Below are 21485 nucleotides of genomic sequence, written 5' to 3' on the forward strand. Positions count from 1 at the left end.
GAGTGGATGTGAATAAGATGTTTGTTTCTGCTAGTAGGAGAGACTAGGACCCGACAGCCTCAGAGTGAAGGGACGAACCTTTAGAACTGAGATGAGGAGGAATTTCTTCAGCCAGTAATCTGTGGAATTCATTGCTGCAGAGGGCTGTGGAAGCCAAGTCATTGAGTGTATTTAAGACAGAGATAGATAGGTTCTTGATTAGTAAGGGGATCAAAGGTTATAGGGAGAAGACAGGAGAATGGGGTTGAGAAGCATATCAGACATGATTGAATGGTGGAGTAGAATTGATGGGCTAAATGGTCTAATTCTGCTCCTATATTTTATGGTTTTATGACCTAACATCTGATAGGAAAAAAAACTCCTAATTTCAATCTTAAATGGGCACCCACTTATTCCAAGATTATGTCCTCTCATCCCAAACTGTCCCACAAGGGGAAACAACCTCTCCCCATCTATCCTGCCAAGCACCTAAGAATCTTACGTGCTTTTCCTCTCATTCTTCAAAATCTAATTATTGTAATCACAATCTACTCAACCTTTCCTCATAAGACGATTTCTCCATACCCGGAACTAAACCTAATGAACCTTCTTCAGACTGCCTCCAATTCCTGTACCTCTTTCTTGAGAGCAGAACCCAAAACTGTTCATATTATTCCAGATGTGGTCTAACTAGAGTCTTGTATAGTTTGAGCAAGGCCACCCCATTTTTAAATTCCAGTCCATTTTAAATAAGGAAGTGTATTCTGACTCTTAGTTCCCTGATTGACTGAGCATGTGCAAGCCTCCTGAGCCACACATGTACAGAGGTTCGGCAGTGTGCGTGAGTATGGGTATGGCAGTGAATGTACGTGAGACGCTCTGATGAAGAGTTATCAGAACTCAAAATGTTAGCTTGCTTTCTTTCCATGGATGCTGCCTGATCTGCTGTGATCTTCAGCATTGTTTGTTTTTAATGCATGTAAGACATTGTGTATGTGTGAGAGTGTGTTGTGTCAGAATGTGTGAGAGACTGAGTGGCAGCTAGCCCAGTTATAATAGTTTACATACGGACAGTTTTCATGAAACTAATTTGAGAATGCATGTGCAATCATCTCCCTGGAGTGTACTGCACATGATCCTCAGTGTCAGTAAACACAGTCTTTAAATAAAGGCCAACATCCCATTTGCCTTCCCTTTTACCTGCTGAACTCAAACACTAGCTTTTGGTGATTCATGCCTGAGGGTCCCCAAATGTCTATGTGTTGTAGCTCTCTTAAGCGTTTTTCCATTGAAATAACATTCAGCTCTTCTATTCCTCCTGCCAAAGTGCACAACCTCACATAGGCTTGTTTAGTCACAACTTATTTAACAAAAATATCAAAAGTATAAGCAAATGCTGAAAACAACGAAGAGTAAAATTTTTGTATATAGGTACTTGGAGATATTGCCTACAAATCATGATTTGCAATAGGATCTTCAGCTTTTTTTGGTTTGGAAGACATGGCTTGTTAGAATTTGTGGATATAGAAAAATCAGGAAACTGAAGAGCCAGCAGTATTCTGAAAGCTGCCTGCAATCACTTGAGAATAAGTAATATGTAACCAAATGTTATTGGGGTCTAAGTGACGTGTGGCAAAATTGGATGACAAATGCAGCAAGACCCGACTCGATATCTGGAGCAACGTGCATCATCTTTAATGTTCTTCACACGCTGCATGGTGAGATGCTCACCAGGTAGCAGTGAGATACCGTTTGACGAGGATTCATTCCAAGGATTAGAGTTAGCAATGCCAAAATCTGGTTTCCAGCATCTGCAGTCATTGTTTTTACCTAATGCTTGTTAAGTGCCTTGTTAATATCCTAACTCATTAAAATTCAGCCTCCCATCTTACCAAACTCAATAAACAAATTTGATGTCAGGAAAGCATGACGAGGAAACCAGTGTGTGTATCTGGCAGATTCAGCTCGCCATGTTCCCGGAATGATTTCTGTGATGCCTACAACCAAATTGCAGGCCATGATCCACAGGTACCCACCGCATACCACCCACCCTCCATGAACACTGCCATCCATTTTCTGCCAACTCATCAGAAACAGCCTGGCACTACTCTGATGCACTGGCACTGTGCTCTGGAAGGACAGGCTTGCACAGTTTGAATCCTGCCAAGTCAGATGGTGGAATTTGAATTCAATTAAAATCTGAAAATAAGAGTCTGAAAATGACCATGAATCCATTGTTGATTAATCAGGAAAAAAATCTGGCTCACTAATGTCCTTCAGGGAAGAAAACTGTCATCCTTACCTGGACTGGCCTACATGTGATTGCAGGCACACAGCAATGTGGTTGACTCTTAACTGTCCTCTGGAAAATTAGGGATGAGCAATAAATGCTGCCCAGTGAGCAACACGCTTATCCAATGCAGGAATCAAAAAGGAGAGGACATGGTAAATGACTTACCCTGTGAGGGAGGTTCTGTCACTTTCACTCAACTTTGAGGCTTTTAAAGAGAAAAAACACTGGCCAGAGACCCCATGTGATGTACAGTACACAGGTACACAGGCTGCCTCCTCCCTGGACATCCTACCGCATTGAGCCTCTCTGGGTCTCACCTCCCTATCACAGCCACTGCAGGACAACTCTTTAACACCTACATCTTCACACATGGAGAGGACTGAATAACAGGGATGTGGAACGAGGAGGGTTAAAGGTGTCAGTCTGACCCAGTGCAATGTACACACCAAGTCCTCTTGCTTCTAGATGGTGCTGTGGGTTCTCAGTGCACACCTCCATCCAGTGAGCCTGGTCTGTGGCCATGAGAAGCTGTCTGGTGATGTGCAAGTGTGTTTATCTTGCATCTCACATCCCTGACGGCCTCTCCTGTTCCTCCTTCGACATTTTGACAAAGTCCCTGATTGCCAACACCACAGGTTCTTCTCCTGGCTGGAGCTGAGCAGGTGCCAGGTTTCCGACAGCCCTCCATGTGCTAGGGACTGGGGTATTTCTTCCTCAGCCAGCTGCAGAGCTGGTGTAGTGAGGTGCTCTCCAGACTGTGTACCCACACTGTTTCTGCCTCGCATTCCTCCCGAGGTGCCAGTCTATGGGCTGGTGGGGGTGCAGGAGGCAGGCTTGCTGATGCTTTCTCTGAGGCGTCAGTACAGTTGTGCTCAGAGGTCCAGGAGAGTGCTTCTGGGGGAGATGAGCATTTTTCTGTCGAGGTGGTGGGGAGGCTAGCATAACCTGCAGCACACCAGAGAGACGAGGCATCATAGCCGGTGTGCAGTGATTGAGAGTAACACTGGTGTTCATGGAACAGTGGCAGTGGAATGAAGAAAGGTACTGATGTGTTTGGCAGGACATGGATGTTTCAGTTTCTCTGCAGGACAGGTCCATTTTTCTCATGAGGGTCACGATTCACTCGTTGCAGGAGGTAAGGACTCAGAGGGCAGGAACCCTTGTGAGCTCTCTCTGCTGTGTTACAGGCCGCCTTCTCTTGGAACAGGAGGAAGCTGGATAATGAGTGAGATAACAGTGAGTGACACAATGCTCAAGCTGGTGTAAATGGTAGAAAGGTGGTGAGGTGATCAAGGAAATGATTAGGCAGCATAGAGGCCTTGAAGAGTTAATGGTGCGGGAGGTTGAGGAGGGAAGAAGAGCGATTGAGGTAAGGTGTTCCATGTAATAGTGAGAGTTGGTGGGAGGTGAGTACAATAACATAAACATAGTGAATGTGTGCAGTCAGAAAGCAGAGTCACACTTAAACTGGCAGAGTGGGCAAGGTCACTGACCTTCTTGCAACCTTGCTGCCCGTTCCTCCGCACCCTGGAGACAACAGTAACCCTGGTGGTGACCTCAGATCAGGCTGGCAGGGTCTGGGGGCATAGCCTCCTCTGCTACTCCTCCAGCAAAAGGAGGCCTCTTCTCTGGACCACCCCATTCACCAGGACACCACAGTCCTGTTGGGGAAATGATGCACCACTTTCCCCTTCAACTCCGTCCTTGACTGAGCAGGGCAGCTTTGGTATGCCAGTGATCACCCAGGTTCACCGTGGAGGGGGGCTTTTTAAGATGGCACAAAAACAGGGAATGTCAATCTCTTGGCAAATGCCCACCGAGTGGTGAAAATTAAATGTGAGAGATGTCATAGAGACAGCGGACATTGTTAGTGCAGGGAGTTGGATAAGAGACAGCAAGAAAACTCGCTTGGCCTTGTCGTGACAAATCTTCCAAAACATTCAAGTGCAACACTGATTTAACCACACAATATAAAATTCAGCCCACAGATTACACTTCAATGAAGTACTGCATACAAAGAGCACCAAAAGCAGGGATTTGGTGAATGAGGGGGAATCATTTGCTGTGAGGGACAAGGTGTTTGTTTGGTTTTTTATAAAAAGGGGCATGGTCCATATGATAACTTCAATTTTAAGACCTAAGTCAATTGCAATCAAAATCCAAGTTTGAAAGAGCCAATCCAATAATTTACTGGTCCTGATCAGTTACAAACCCATTCCAGGTACAAGTATGTTTTTACAAGCTTCACAGAATCTATTAACTTTATCATAACAAATACAAAAGAAAAGGTACTTAATAAAAACAGTGACTTCTCAGTCAATCCATTTTGGAATGACAGTTCATGACACTGGTTGACTGGGCACATATATTTTTTCTCATACAGCATGGAGACAGGCCTTTCGGCTCAAACTGGTCCATGAGGACCAAAATGTCCATCAATGCGAGGCCCACTTCCCTGCGTTTGGCCCATATCCATTTAAACCTTTCCTCTCCATGTACTTGTCCAAATGCCTTTTAAATGTTTTTAAAGTACCCACCTCAACCACTTCCGCTGGCAGCTCATTCCATATGCGTACCACCTTCTGTGTCAAAAAAGTTGCCCTTTGGGTTCCCTTTTATTCTTTTCCCTCTAACCTTAAACTGATACCCTCTAGTCCTCAATTCCCCAACCCTGGAAAAAAGACTGAGTGCATTCACCTTGTCCATGCCTGTCATGATCTTATATACTTCTATAAGATCCCTCTTCAGTCTCCTGTGCTCAAAGAACAAAAGTCCTAGCTTGTCCAACCTCTCCCTACAACTCAGACCGCGGGGTCCTGGCAACATCATTGTAAATGTCTTCTGCAGTCTTTCCAGTTTAATAACATCCTTCCTATAACAAGGTGACCAAAACTGAAAACAGTACTCCAAGTGCAGCCTCACCAATGTCCTGTATAACTGCAATATAACATCCCAACTTATATACTCGATGCCCTGACTGATGAAAGACAGTGTGCCAAAAGCCTTCATCACTGCCCTATCAACCTGTGACTCCACTTTCAGAGAACCATACACCTGAAGTCCTTAAAACCCTACCATTCACCACAAAACTTCTGCCTTGATTTGACTTTCCAAAATGCAAGACCTCACACTTATCTATATAAAACTCCATTTGCCATTTCTTGGTCCACTCCCCAGCTGAGCAAGGTCCTGTTGCAATTTCTGAGAACCTTCCCCACTGTCCATAATACCCTCTATTTTAGTCTCTTGCTGTCTTCCATTGCCTGAAGTTCTCCTTCTGCCTTCAGCCTTTTCCTGTGCACCACAACATTCAGAATCATTTCTTATTATCCCTTGCTGTCCATTAAACTGTGTACATGATCAGTGACATCCTGAATTCTAATCGGCTTGTCAACATTTGGATAGCACTTGATCAGTTTCACATTGGCTAAACTGTGTATACCCTAACCCCCAGTATATCCCCAATATTCAAACTAATACATCTGAATATTCTGAAAAACCTCAAGATGTTTTACTTAAAATAACTGTTATTGCATGAGCTCACTTGACTCTGGTGTCTAAAATAAATTCAAGCTGAAAGTAACCATACAAACTAATATACATAGGTCTTCAAGTTACAAAAAATTGGAATATAGTTGTGTCTTTGATTAAAAGTCTTTTATCTCAAAAGAATTTTCAGATTTGTTAACCTGAGCGAGAAAAGCAATCATAAAACCATAGATGTTTGACCTTATTATAAACTCTAGCAGTTGACCATTGTTCCTTACAGAAACTCCTCACATGCTTAATGAAGTCAACATTATTAACTCTCGAAAAAGAATTCAATGCTACAGGTTTGAGACAGGAAGTGAGAGACAGTGATGCCTGAAAGGTGAAACATTAATGAGGTGAGCAAATAGGTGATTGGTTGCTGAATTTTACTTATTTTTTTCTGAATAGGACTGGGATTAGGGAAATAAATAGTGTAACATGTATAACTTATTACATCAACAAATAATCATTGGGTGACCTTTCAAAATTTGAAAACCTAGTTTGCAAAATAAAATACAAAGACAAAGCACAGCACACGATGTATTTCAACTGTGTGTGAGATCACAAACATCAATATAATCCACAGCAACTGCATGTGCAGCACAAGAAATTTGGTTGAGAGTTCATGAGGAGGAGTCTGAGTTTTAGGCACAGGTAGAGAGAGAATTACTGGGAGTCTTTGTTCCAAGAGACAGACTCCTTAGTTCAGATTTGGTTTGTGGGTGGGGGCAGGGAGAAAGGAGAAGGGTGAGGAAAAGTTGAACATCCAGAAGGTAACACTGAAAGCTTGTTAGCTTCTGGACTTGTTCAATGGGTTGAAGGTTCTTAGCTGATGGGAGCATTCACTGCTCTATGTCTCAGGATAATACCCTGACCAATCAGAGTCAACCTGCCTGGTTTAAAAATTTAAACAAAGCCTGGCAGCAGACTGGCAATTATTAATTTTTATATTCTTGATTTGAATTTATTGTTATGTGTACCGAGGCTCAGTGAAAAGCTTTGTCTTGTCCTCTTCAGGGCAATGCCTATTTCAATCAGATTCCACTTGCCAGTCAATCAGCACACTCCTCTTGTATAGTTTGCACCCTAAGTTGGTGTTCATATGAATTGTTTTGATGAGTGCAAGATAGAAAGCTACACCAAAACATGGTCTTTGTGAACAGTACTCAAGTTCTGTATAACTAAATGATTATTTGAAAGCCATTACGCTTGATGTGGTGGCCAACATAAGTTACCTGCTATAAAATACAATGGTTTACAATGGCAAGGGCAATAACAAATCCACCTTGTCAGCTGAGTTTCAGAAAAAAACCCAAAACCCCAGTCATGGAACTGAATTTGCTAAGCTTTGAACAAATTTAATTAAGTAGGTTTGACTTCTATAGTCAGTCTGCACATAACACCAGAACAGAACACAGCAAAAGAACCTTCATGCTCAGCTAACACCAGTCTCTATTTACAATTTCTCTCAAAAGTTTTTTTTTCTGGAATTTCACCCCATTATTTCACCTTTGATGTGCACCAATTCCCAGTTTACAAATGGTCACTGTCACCTGCAACTCACTGCATCTGAGATCCTGTGAAAGTTCTTACTCTGCAATTGAAAGAACATCTACTGGACAGTTACTTATTGGACTCCCTAATTCACATGAACAAAGATGTCTTTGATTTTTAGCTAATTTGCAATTTTTTTTCCCTTTATTCCTTGGATACACGTGAAAACGTATGTGTGTTGTGAACTATTCCCCCAAGCTTTGAACACACAAAAAAACCCTGCTTTGTTTTAAACCTAAAGGATTTGCTGCAGGTGTTAAAATAGAAGCATATTTAATGTCTTGAGTCCAATGTGACTCTTTTTTTCAGTTCTCAGGTGAGTGAATGGATGTGTGGGCGAATATGGGTTAATAGTTGAGCATTTAGTTCCTTGATGTACAAAGCATGATGGGAGAGAATGCTACCATATGAATTCCAGAGAGGCCAACTCTGAATACAAGCCACCAGAGACAAACCAAGATTCATGTAAGTTAAACCCACCTCTTTGGCTCAAAAGAGTGGCGGGTGGGGGGAACTTGAGGCTCTGTCAAAAGGGGAAAAGTGATTTCTTGGTTAGCTCTGCTGATATGCAGCTTTTGGTTGATAGTTTTACTAACTACTCATTAAAACTGTAAACTTATTGCTTTAAATTTTTTTCTAAAACTCATGTTGATTGTTCTAGCAGTCTTTATCTTTTTGAAATTTCTTTAGTGGCCCCCCTAAGGGAGAGAAGAACTGAATGTGCCACTGCATGCAAAAACACTGGATAACCCTGATGTCAAAGATATATAAGAACTATACAAGAAAGGACATCATAGTGTTGGGGTTTAATATACTATCAATAGTAGAGGATTGACTAACTAACTAGTAGTTGAGATAAATGGATTATCTTCAAGGTGGCATGCTATAACTAGTGGGTACCAAAGGACTCAGTGCTGGGATCTCAACAGTTGCCAATCTATATTCCAGACTTTGATAATGGGATAGAGTACAATGTAACCAAATTTGATGACAAGGCAAGATTGTTGGAAAAGCGGGTTGTGAGGATGACACAAAAATTCTGAGTGGGCAACAATGGTGCATCAAATATAATGTGGAAAATATGAGGTTATCATTCTTTGATCAGAAGAATAACAAATCACACTATTATTTATATCGAATAAATAAATACAGAACGCTTCATTGCAATCACAGGGATCTGAATGTCCTCGTATCTTAATTATAAAATAATAGCATCCAGGTACAGCAATCAATTTAGAAGGCAAACTGAATGTCATCCTTTATTGGAAAGAAGATGGAGTATAAAAGTAAGGTAGTCTTACTCCAACTATATAGAGTATTGGTTAGATCACATGAAGAGTATACAGTTTTGATCTTCTCATTTCAGAGGAGACATAATCGCATTGGAGGCAGTTCAAAGCAAGTTGTGTAGATTGATTCCTGGAAGATGACATTCAAGGAAAGGTTGAGCAGGTTAGGTCTGTGCTCAATGGAATTTAGAAGAACAAGAAGTAATCTTATTGAAATGTAAAAGATTCTTAAGGGACTTGACAGGTTAGAAGTTGAAAGGACCTTGTGTTGGCATTTTGGTCTACAAGGGTGGGAAGGGGTATAGAAAGCAGGCAAAAAAAGTGGAATTAATGTCATATGTTCACACTGAATGGCGGTGTAGACAGGAAGGACCAAATGGCTTATCCCTGTCAATTCTTATTTTCTTAGAATTCCATTTAATTTAATCAGGAGAAATATTCCCATTTCCTAATGAGACAGTAAGTAATTGAAACAAACCAACATTGTCAACTACACACAAATGGATTATTCGCTGACAAACAGCAGGAAAAATATCTGTTTCAATTATACAGGACCTTTAAAGAACACATAAAATAGTTTTAATAAAATTACATGTATTGTGTAAAGTGGCAAATAATTGTGGGTGAGACTGAAGATTTTAAATTAATCTTAGAATTCAATTTTACGCTGCTTAATCCCATGTTCTTGTTGTCAAGAAGTTGCTGTAACCTTCCCAGGCATTTTGCTGCCACCAGGTGGTGGGGAGCAGCAACTGTTGTGGGGAACTGCAGAATTTCTGGAGAAACTGTAAATACAATTAAAACATATGCTAAAAATAGAGCTAACCACAGAGTCATAGAGATGTACTGTATGGAAATAGACCCTTCGGTCCAACCCGTTCATGCCGACCAGATTCCTAGCCCAATCTAGTCCCATTTGCCAGCATTTGGCCCATATCCCTCTAAACCCTTCCTCTTGAGATAGCCATCCAGATGCCTGTTAAATGTTGTAATTGTACTAGCCTCCATTACTTCCTTTGGCAGCTCATTCCACACACACACACACACACACACAGACACAGACACACACAGACACAGACACACACAGACACACACACACACCACCCTCTGCGTGAAAATGTTGCCCCTTAGGTCTCTTTTATATCTTTCCCCTCTCACCCTAAACCTATGCCCCTTAGTTCTGGACTCCACCCCTGCCCCAGGGAAAAGACCTTGTCTATTTATCCTATACATGCCCCACATGATTTTATAAACTTCTATAAGGTCACCCCTCAGCCTCCAATGCTTTAGGGAAAACAGCCGCAGCCTATTCAGTCTCTCCCTATAGCTCAAATCCTCCAATCATAGCAACATCCTTGTAAATCTTTTCTGATCCCTTTCAAGTTTCACAACATCCTTCAGATAGGAAAGAGACCAGAATTGCATGCAATATTCCAGCAGTGGCCTAACCAATGTCCTGTACAGCCACAACAGGACTTCCCAACTCCTGTACTCAATACTCTGACCAATAAAGGAAAGCATACCAAACACCTTCTTCACTATCCTATCTACCTGTGACTCTACTTTCAAGGAACTATGAACCTACACTCCAAGGTCTCTTGTCTCCAAAGGGAATGCTTTACATTACTTTGCAATGGCATGTATTTGTGTCAAATATGTTTAAATAAAATTAATAAAATTTACATTTCACATTTTAACACATACTAAAGTAAGTTATTCAAAAACATTTGGATTATGTTTCTTGCTTAGATACTTGACGTTGAGTTCAGGTTCATTCCTGTAGTACTTAAACCCATCAAACGTACAACTTTAGTCCATGTAAACAGAAAATTTAACATACCCACTGGCACCAAGTCTTGATTGTGGTTTCGATTAATGGTGCCAAATGTGCTAGACGGTCTGGGAATAACTGGGGGGCCTACATGACGAGAATCATCTGCCACCTAGTAGAAATAATAAAGCTCTTTAATAGTTGAGCAAAATTATGCATAACAGAAATTCCAATTGCCATTTTCACAATTAGCTCAATATATTATAATGTCCTGAATGCACACTTTCAGTTTTCACAGGTTAAAATACAAAGTACTTTACAGTTTCTCCTCCTTTCCTTGGCTATCTTGTACTATACGAACCCTAACAGAAAGTGGGAAATCAACCAAAAGGAGATGACCATGATAGGTCAAGAGTGACTTCACTTCTATTAACCTTCCTTTTAATGGGGTATCTTGCTCTTCATGAAGTATCTTCCCATAATGTTAAGGGAAAGATTTGTATCTTATTTCATGATTGTGTGTCTTGAGCCTGTGGAGACAGTGAGGACTACAGATGCTGGAGAGTCAGAGTAGATAAGTGGAAAAAGCACAGCGGGTCAGGAGCAGAGAGTCAACATTTCGGGCAAGACCCTTCAGTGTCCTCTCACCACACTACTCAGCTCAGTTTGGCATCGAAATATCAAGCAGCAGCCCTAATTCAATGTCTTATTTAGTTTAGAAACAATTACAGACCTATAAGCTTAAATGAAAAAGTGATTTATCCAGATGGATATATGAATCATTTAAATCTGCTAAAATAAAGCTAGGTGCCTCATCTCAGGTAAATTCTTCCTCATTATTCATCACCATGCATCTTCTTATGTAATTCAGATGAATCTAATAACATTCAATTATACAAAATACAATTCTAGCAATAGTCTCAATTGTCCTATTCATAAGGCTATTTTTGCCTATTGAGAAAGGCTATACCATGGAAACTGATACCTACCTCACCGGCACTGTGGCTACGCTGTCTTTGCAAGTGCTGTCGATGAACTAATGCGATCGAGGGTCTAGCAGTCTGAAGAGGAAGGCGTGGATCAATGAAAGTGGTGCTACGGGAATTGTGATCAACAAAAAAGGGCTGGAAAAGGGACAAAGTAAATCAACAACAGGTTACACAAAATACTTCAACCTGTGCACACTTCTGTTTTAAAAAGTTTTAGTTTTAATTTTAAATGTCACATCAATCGTACTACTGGAACATAGAAGAATCGCGCTGTTTGTAAAGCATTTTCAAAATTTAATTGGGTAACCTATATGCAATGGACTTGCAACAACTAACTTTGTCAGTGATAAAAAGAGCACACTCCAAATTCATTAAAATTCAATCAAACTCATGAAATTTTCCTCATATCCAAAGGAGAACTTCTGAGGTAAGAAATAAACATAATTAAAATGATTTACAATGTGTATGAACAGCTGCAAGGAAGCCTTAACTATGATGTTGATATGAATTAAAGTTCAACTAATTTTATTTGAAGTCTCAAATATAGTATATTAATAATTAATATATCCTCATCAAAGTGATTAATTTCAAGGTGTAATCTAAAGGCCCATCATTTTACTATATTGTACTAAAACATGATAGACTGTTTTAATTTATTTAAGATTGATGACAATTCACCAAGTAAACCTGCAGATTGTAAAATCTAGTTACCAGAGTTCATTTGACATTTCATTTTGTGGACTGTTGAACAGAGCAACTACTGCTAGAGAATAGCTTGATATCAATCACTAGTTTAGACTAAATGGTTGTAAGGATACTATGTATAATGTGGGTTAATGTGATTCATAGGAACCAGATCCCGACCTTGAATTTGCTCAGCATTCTAGGTCCAGGCTTGTAAACACTTAAATAAAATCAAAGAACTGTGAATGCTGGGAATCTGAAGCAAAAACAAAGTGCTGGAGAAACTCAGAAGGTCTAGCAGCATCTGTAGAGAGGGAGACAGAGTTAACTTTTTGAGTTCGGTGATCTTTCGTTCCGTTTTTGTTTTAAGCACTTTGTGTCTGGACCACTGTAGAGATGAAAGAATCTGAGTTGAGTAGAGAAGGCAATAAACTTTTTATCATGGATAGGAATCAGACGCATGCAGTTCTCAGTTACCAAATCAATAAAGTGAAGGGCAGACATCCTAAATTCTGAAAACTCAATACAAATACACTTCAATCAAATATAAAAAGAGTCTTGCATTCATAAAGTTATTTTTACCAACAGCACTTTACAGCAAATATTTCTGAAGCATGATCATTGCTATAATGTAAATTTATGTAACTTTTTTTGTACTGATTGTGATCAACAGATATTTCAAGTCTAAAATGACTTGTTTATTATATAGGTCGGTGGAGGATTCCTCTATTCAAAAAAAATCAAGCTTAATCTTAAAATGCATGGTGTTAAAAAGTCACAGATTGATCATATACTGTTATTGTGTGTACGTGTGTCAAGTCAGATTTTATCTTCCATGTTGGGATCCAACTCACCTTTCCCTGATGGTCATGCTTCATTTCCCAACCTCTTGGGAGTTCCAGCTGTTTATTAGCAAATAAGTTCAGGAATAAAACTAGGTCTCGATTATGCTGATAGCGCTCAAAATTATGGGCATCCCGTCTCACTTTGGTGATCATGTGTTTCAAGCATGTATTGCTTGTAAACATTCGATAGGCACACTGTCAAAAACAATTCAAAATTGACAACAGTGATCACCATTATATGAGACTTTATTATCTCCAAAACAAGGTCAGTTTATTACTTATGAGCAGTAATGTTGCAAACATAATATGCAATTAAATATTTTTAAAATCTTCACAACCTTTCATACAATCACACACAACTCAAATCCTGTAGTGCTTGTAAAATTAGAAATAAAATACTCCATAAAATATTTGATCATATTATCTCTATATTTCATTGATATCCCTCAAACATGGTCATACCCAATCATTCTCCCAGCTCCTACTTAAAAGGAGCTGATCAATAGAGCATAAATTACTTTAACAAGAGTCAATACAACCTTAATAATGCCCTAGAAAGAATAATCCCTAGATTTTGCTCATCTTGTCATTTCAAACCTACACATTATTTTGTGATTGAACAAGTTAAACAATCATTCTCAATATCTAATATTCACTACGTAGGAGCGAGCCCAGTGATAGTATTGGTGGACTGTTAATCCAAAGACCCAGGTAATGTTCTGGGGATTCAGATTCAAATCCCACCATGGCAGATGGTGGGATTTCAATTCAATTTTAAAAACCTATAATTAAGATCTAATGATGACCGTGAATCAATTGTCAGGAAAAACCCATCTGGCTCACTACTGTCATCTGAACCTGGTCTGGTCTACATGTAACTGCATACTCATGGCAAATAGAGATGGGCAATAAACGTTGATCAAGTTAGAAAAGCCAATGCATTTGTTAAAAATCATGACCTTTCAAATTTATTTTCTGCAATGAAAATAAGTTCAAGTATTTGGGCATCTTCTGATCTGTCATTCTTGTTGCTTTTATCTGAACCCTTCGTATGCATCAATATATTATTCTGCAAATCGTACCGCAAATACAGCCTTACCAATGAATTATATCCAGTTAAAATCACATTTTTAAAAGGCAGAAATCCATAAGACATTTGTTATTTTAGATAAAATAATTGGCATCCATTTTAACTTGTGACAACTATCCATTGTACCTACATTTTGTTATGACCAGATCTTTGGTGGGATTCCCCAATTTGTTCTGGCACCAGATGGGAATGTCTGTATCTCGGGTGAGGAGGAATTAACTGGCATCCTTTCTTTACCTACTCACTCCATCAGTTGGTTGCAAAAAGGTTAATTTAAAAATAATCCCTTGCCTTGTAGATAATTTTTTTCTAGACCAAAATAAACTAACTTTTTCAAAAGGAGCCAAGCCAGGCTTTTTTGATTAAAAAAAGGTGAATTTATTAATTACTAAACACAAAAATAATTAGTAACACAATGTACCACAGATTAGAAAAATGAGATGCATCTAAAATGATAGAAGTTAAGAAACAAAAACATTGATCAGTCTTTGAATTGCTCACACAGAACATATAACTGAATGCTGGAGGCCTTGCAGTGTGGTAACGTTGATGTTGGTACTGAACAGTCAGCTTCATGATTTTTAGTTTTGCAGATTGGCTGTGATTCTGTAGTTAAAATATGTTTTTCAAAATGGATCGAATTCCAGCATTCGTGGTTCACTGTCTTTAAAAAAACACTTCATATTTCCTGTGGACTGGTTTGCAGCATTCACATATGGAGAGGGTCTTCACTTCCAACATAAGGCGACCAGGAGACAGTCCTTCACTTGTGACCATCACTATTCACTAGTGCTATAACATAGGGTGGTACACAGGATAGCATTCAGTGCCACTAGTCTCCTGCAGCAGAGTTGAAACTGGCTTTTTAAATCGCTGTCCTTGTGTATTCCTGACAAATATACCTGCAAGAGATGGCTTTTTGCTGAGGGGATATATGGTCAGCAGCCCCCCTCCCACGCCCCAATTATCTGTTCTTATTAAGTGTTTCCCTATTTAAACGTTTCCTGACAATTTACATGTACCACATTCCATTGGTATCACATAAGAGTTTCCCAGTCACGCAGTGAATTTAGTGTCGAGTGTGTGGTGCTGGTAAAGCACAGCCGGTAAGGCAGCATCCAAGGAGCAGGAGAGTCGACGTTTTTGGGCAATGCCTGATGAAGGGCTTTTGCTTGAAACGCGACTCTCCTGCTCTTTGGATGCTGCCTGACCTGCTGTGCTTTTCCAGCTCCACACTCTCGACTCTAATCTCCAGCAGCTGCAGTCCTCACTTTCGCCAAGCAGTGAATTTAGTCCATTATCATTTTTTTTCTGCAGCAGTGTTCCTTTTAAAGACAGCACATTTTAGAAATAAAAGTTTTAAAATGTCGACAAGTATCTTGGGGTTCTGATCCAACGTCATCACAATTTTACTTTCAATGAACTAACGTGCATTATTTTGCTGTGATCCACACAATCCATCAGCAATTTTCTACGTCAATTTTCTCTGAACATCGTTAGTATTTCTCATATTCACGAAGTGGCCACATGGTTCACTGTCTTTAATATAAGTAGCCTGCTTTATGTTACATGATATATTACAGTGTATAGCAGTATTAAAACCCTCAGAAGTACAGTCACCTCCATGCATTCTTTTCAATTATCACCACTGTGTGGTTCTGCTCAGGAAAAATAGATTAGCGGCCTTTTTCTTCAGAGGCTTCAATATGACTTATTTCTCAACTTCTTAACTACTGTAACAAGATGTTATTTAGATCTGTATGTAGTATATTTCACTGCTCTCTTTACATGCTTATTCCAGACTAGTTTTTTCTCTCTGACTGATTTCAAAGTTATGTGATCAGTTCCACCATGACTTACTTGAATCTCACTATACCACAGGAGCCACTGTCCAGTTTGCCCCCACTGAACCCAGCAGCCCTGCCACTGAAAGATGCTCTGCTAGTGAGAAAAAGCCAATGAAAAAACGTCCTACTGAAGACTGAACCTGGCATATTGAAGGCCTGTCGGAAAAGAAAGTTATAAGCAACGCAGAAGGAAGATCTTGGCTGGCTCCAGTTCAGTGATAACTCTCCTTTAAGATATTCAGGAAAGGAGAATTCCTCTTCCCTCGGAACAGGGCGAGGAGGTTGCATCATCTCACCATGCCTAAGTAGAGCAAGCAAAGGAGGTCTGCAGCTGTAGGGTCATCCAGGCACAAGTGCTTCAATGCTCTTACCTTCTCCTTCTTGGTAAGTACTTCATGTTTCACTTCCTTTGGAGGTTTATAAATGGCAACATGCCAGGGTGAGTTAGGTGAAAAGGGAGAACCCAGCCACTGGTGACAATGGGGTCAGGCTCCACCTTGATGAGGGAATGGCTCCACCTTGGTGATCGGGCACTCATCTGTCCGTGTTTCCTGCAGCAAGGTTATTTCAGAGTGGCTGCATGCAGGAGGCATTCAGTGTTCCCATCCTCGGCCCCTAAGCTGCCACCAGTACCAGTTTCGTCGCTACAGTTATCAAATGGCTAACATTGTTAGACTTATTCCGACAGGAATAAATACAGGGTACAGAGCAAAAGAAAAGATGCAGCCTGGGAGCAGTGTGCCTCTGTTACCATCCTGGCATCTAAAAAAGTGGAGGCTCTGGAAGTTTCATCATTGGCAGTGAGGCAGAGGCATCGCTGCAAGAGTGAGCTGCCTCATGGCTGGGCACAAAGAAGTCTTTGCTGAACACAAGGGACAATTTCATCTATTTGGTTGCTCGCACAGCTCAGCCACAAGAACACGGTGGTACGGAGGCTCAGTGGTCAACACTACTGCCTCATAGAACCAGGGGTCCACATTTGATTCCAGCCTCAGGCAACTGCCTGTGTGGAGTTTGCATGCTCTCCCCCTGTCTGCGTGGGTTTCCTCTGGGTGCTTCAGTTTCCTCCCACAGTCCAAAGATGTGCAAATTAGGATGAATTGGCCATGCTAAATTCCCCATGGTGTTCAAGGATGTGTAGGTTAGGTGCATTAGTCAGGGGTAAATATAGGGTAAAAGGGTAGCAGAATGGGTCTGGATGGGTTACTCTTCGGAGGGTCGGTGTGGACTTGTTGGGCCAAAGGGCCTGTTTCCCCACTGTAGGGATTCTCTTCTCTGAAAAACAAAGCAGTTACCTCCAGATAGGGGCAGTCAAACATGTCTGAGGAGGAGGAGAGGACAGTAGAGGGAGCAGCAACACATCTTTGCCCCACATTTTCTAATAATCTCTGCAGCTTTCTTCCACATCCGAGGACCCCTCTCAGGAGATTCCTAGTATATGCACTAACCTCTCAGCAGCTTTGCCAGTGACACCAGTATCTTAAGTAGTTTCGAAAACAGAGGAGAATCCTACAACTACATTTTATTCACTCAATAAGGGTGTTGCTGGCTAGGCCAGCATTTATTGCCCATTCCTAATTGCCCAGAGGGCAGTTAAGACTTAAACACGTTGCTGCAGGTCTGGAGTCACATGTAATCCAGACTGTGCAAGGATGGCAGATTACTATTGTTAGAAGATATTAGGGAACTAGATTTCATTTTTAAAAACAACAACCAACAATTATTGTCATTTGTACGGTTGTCATTGGGTTTTTAATTCGAAGTTTTTAATGAATGTAAGTTTTGCCATCTGCCAAGACCCACAAGCCACCTTCTCAAAGGGCCCAGAAAATTCTGCCCTATCTGTCACTTTGCTGGATGTTTGGATACACTAATTAATACAAAGGAGCAGCTTAACATCATCTCATCTACACAGATGCTAGAGACTTAGCCCTGCCAACCACACTCAACTTCCTACTGAGGTCACAGGTAAATTTAAAAAATAGTTTGCCAACATCAGAATGTAGCTGAAATCAACACTGCAAATAATCAGCATATCCAAACAAAATAGAATAACCAGCTTACAGGGTTTGAATGTAGCACTGTGAAGAACTCTGGACTGGTGAAGAATTTGACAGGAGGAGACTGCAGCAATAGATTCATCCGGGAGCGGGAGGCAGAATGAGAGAGTATGGGCTCTCTTCTGAAATCTGTTGTGAAAAAGGGAGAGGCAAAACCTTCCATTAACTCCATTGTACATAACTCTGCAGCTAAATGAACCTTACTATTTTGCAGTATCTTGCAGAGTCTCATCTCATCAGGTGATGATCACATATTATACAGTCATTTGTATAATCTTACACTTTTAAAACAGCAACATTCTATAAATATTCACTGAACAACTAGCATAATGTGAAATATTCCAAATACCTAAGAAAATATACTACTTTTGCGTTTGATTGCACTCGGTTAATATGGACAGAAACTAACAGAAAATGGTTTCAGTTTCTACAAATCAGTACAGACAGTGTAACGTAATGGTAATCTAAAATAATGAGTCATTCTCAGTTAACCAAGGGTGTGATAACATCCTTAAGGTTTGGTGCTTCAACTTTAATTTTTGCAAGATGTTTGGATTTTTTTACATTCTTCAGGGGAAGGAACATTGATGCTCGGAAATTAAACATTTATTATTATTGCTGAAGCTGTGATTTTATAAACTTGTTTCCAGTGGCTATGGCAGTCAATTAGTATTCATAAACCTGGCTCTGTTGTGTCAGCGTCAAATTATCTCATGCTAATCAAAGGACGAGCCAAATGTTCCCACACTCAATGACTTCTCCAAATAAGACCAAAAATCATAGTCTCAAAAAATGAACGATTTTGTCTGTTGGGTGCACACCCAGAAAGAACTGGTTTTATGATTGCGCAAAGTCTATAAGATCAAAGAGGAAACTTACAATCTACCATTCTTGCTGGAACGATACTAATTATTGGTCTGAATTAAAGCGAGAACAGGATTTTTCCTGCCTCAGTTGATTAATGCAATGAGAGACTAAATAAATTCACACCAGAAGGACCCCAGGTTCAATCACCCATCTGTACGAAGTCTGGTGCTCTCTGCAGGATGACTACAGAAACACCATAAGTATCTTCAGTATCAAAAGTCAAGAGAGTCAAGGCAAGCTTTATTTGTCATTTCTACCATATACAACCGATACAGTAATAACGAGAAAGCATTTTTCCAGGACCAGGGTTCTACATGGACAACACAAATTACACAAGAGTATAGTCATACACAGGGCATCATAAAGTGCATAGGAAAAGTGCAAAACACAATACAGCACAGTAATTCCTGACCATACAAGACAATAGGCACAGCGGTGGACAAATTACAGTGTGATAATGAATGATAATTAATAAACCATTGTTTTAGCAGCAATTTGAAAAGTCATGCAAAGAATTTCAGATGGAATACAGTGTGATCATACAGCGTTAAGGAACCTGATGGCTTGGGGAAAGAAACTGTTCCACAGTCTGGCCGTGAGAGACTGAATGTTCTGGTATCTTCTGTCAGATGGCAGGAGGGAGAAGAGTTTGAATGAGGGAGTATGTGGGGTCTTCCACAATGCTGTTAAGCCTTGCGGATGCAGTGTGTGGTGCAAATGTCTGTAATGAAAGGGACGAGAGACTCTGATGATCTTCTCAGCTGTCCTCACTATCTGATTTAGGGTCTTAAGGTCCACGATGGTACAATTCCTGAACCAGGGCAGTGGTGCAGCAGCTCAGGGTACTCTCAATGAACCCTCTGTAGAATGTGGTGAGGATGGGGGAGCGGGAGGCGGGCTTTCGTCAACCTACATAGGAAGTAGAGACACTCCTGGGGTTTCTTGGCTATGCAGCTGGTGTTGAGGGACCAGGTGAGATGCTCTTCACGATCTCCACAGGGGAGCCGTCGATGTCCAGCGGAGAGTGGTCATTCTGTGTCCTCCTGAAGTCAACAACCATTTCTTTCATTTTTTATCCACATTCAGAGACAGTTTGTTGGCTCTGCACCAGTCCGTTCACTGCTGCACCTCCTCTCTGTATGCTGACTCATTGTTCCTGCGAATGAGACCCACGACAGTCGTGACATCAGCGAACTTAATGACATGATTCGAGCTGTGCATTGCTGCACAGTCGTGTGTCAGCAGGGTGAACAGCAGTGGACTGAACACTCAGCCCTGGGGGACTCCCATGCTCAGTGAGATGGTGGGCGGAGATGCTGTTCCCAATCCAGATGGATTGAGGTCTCCCAGTCAGGAAATCCAGGATCCAGTTACACAAGGAGGTATTCAAGCCTAGCAGACTCAGCTTTCCAATCAGATACTGAGGAATGATAGTGTTAAATGCAGAACTGAAGTCTACAAACAGTAATCTGAAGTAGGTGTCCTTCTTGTCCAGGTGGGTGAGGACCAGGTGGAGGGTGGTGGAAATGCCATCATCTGTTGAGCGTTTGGGATGATACACGAATTGCAGGGTATCCAGTGAGGGGGCCGCAGGATCTTAATATGCCTCATCATGAGCCTCTCAAAACACTTATGATGATGGGTGTATGCGTAATGTGGTAGTAGTTGTTGGTGCAGGACACTGAAGACCTCACAGGTTAAGACAGGGAGACTTGATTACAACCCAATAACCATGGTTGAAAATAGTCATACCTGGTCTTTGGCAAGGACAGCAACAGGTGTAGCAGCAATGTAACTGCAGATGGTGACAGTCTCTCTGCGATAATATAAGAGAATAGCCATTTACTCAGTCCTTAACTCTCTTCAAATTATTCATTGCTCAACTGCTATCATCCCAGGATTGTCTCCCTTTTGACAGGCTCAAAGGCAACATGTCCAGTTTCCAAAGCTCATCAAGGCACATGTCACTGTCTCAATACAATTAAGAACCACATTTTTACCCATCCTTGTCTCCCACTAACTTCTCCAGTCAGTAGATAACTGGGAGCTCATCTGCCAACCTTCCTATCCAACTTTCTATCCAAAGATATGCAGGTTAGGATTGGTCATGCTGAAATGTCCATAGTGTTCAGGGATTTGTAGGCGAGGTGGGTTAGCTAGGGTAGAAATTGGGTTACAGGATATGCTGGTGGGGCTAGGTCTGGGTAGATGCTCTTTAGAGCGCCAACGCAGACTCGATAGGCCGAATGGCCTCCTTCTGCACTATAGGGATTCTATGATTCTATACTCACTCCAAACATTGCATCCCTCTTGGACTCACTGAGCAGATTCATCACCCTCTCTGCATCTCTCCTCAGAATACTCATTCGTTTCAGAACATGGACAGCATTTCAGAACATGGACAGTATCATCTGTGATTCTGCAAGATGATTACATCCACATTACATAACTTTGACAGAAACGTGATGCAAAATGATAACATCTGGCTCCTTCCAGCTCATTCCACCATCGAACCTGCCCAAACTATTGTGGAGCCATTTTTTTTTAGATTAGATTAGATTACTTACATTAGATTACTTACAGTGTGGAAACAGGCCCTTCGGCCCAACAAGTCCACACCGACTCGCCGAAGCGTAACCCACCCATTCCCCTACATTTACCCCTTTACCTAACACTACGGGCAATT

At 40.9% G+C, this 21485-nt stretch overlaps 1 protein-coding gene across 5 annotated transcripts in view; it reads right to left on the reverse strand.

The window, feature by feature from the left end:
* Nucleotides 1–21485, reverse strand: part of hecw2a (HECT, C2 and WW domain containing E3 ubiquitin protein ligase 2a) — a 335739-nt gene that overhangs the window by 88311 nt on the left and 225943 nt on the right. For all 5 annotated transcript variants that reach the window (XM_043692900.1, XM_043692901.1, XM_043692902.1 and 2 more), the window contains 4 exons: nucleotides 17937–18061; nucleotides 12945–13130; nucleotides 11407–11541; nucleotides 10487–10589 (listed from right to left, as the gene is read on the reverse strand). In XM_043692900.1, coding sequence (XP_043548835.1) covers nucleotides 10487–10589; nucleotides 11407–11541; nucleotides 12945–13130; nucleotides 17937–18061 — 549 coding nt within the window. The remainder of the gene's footprint in view (nucleotides 1–10486; nucleotides 10590–11406; nucleotides 11542–12944; nucleotides 13131–17936; nucleotides 18062–21485) is intronic.

This window comes from Chiloscyllium plagiosum, chromosome 7 (genome assembly GCF_004010195.1).
Source record: "Chiloscyllium plagiosum isolate BGI_BamShark_2017 chromosome 7, ASM401019v2, whole genome shotgun sequence".
NCBI lineage: Eukaryota > Metazoa > Chordata > Chondrichthyes > Orectolobiformes > Hemiscylliidae > Chiloscyllium > Chiloscyllium plagiosum.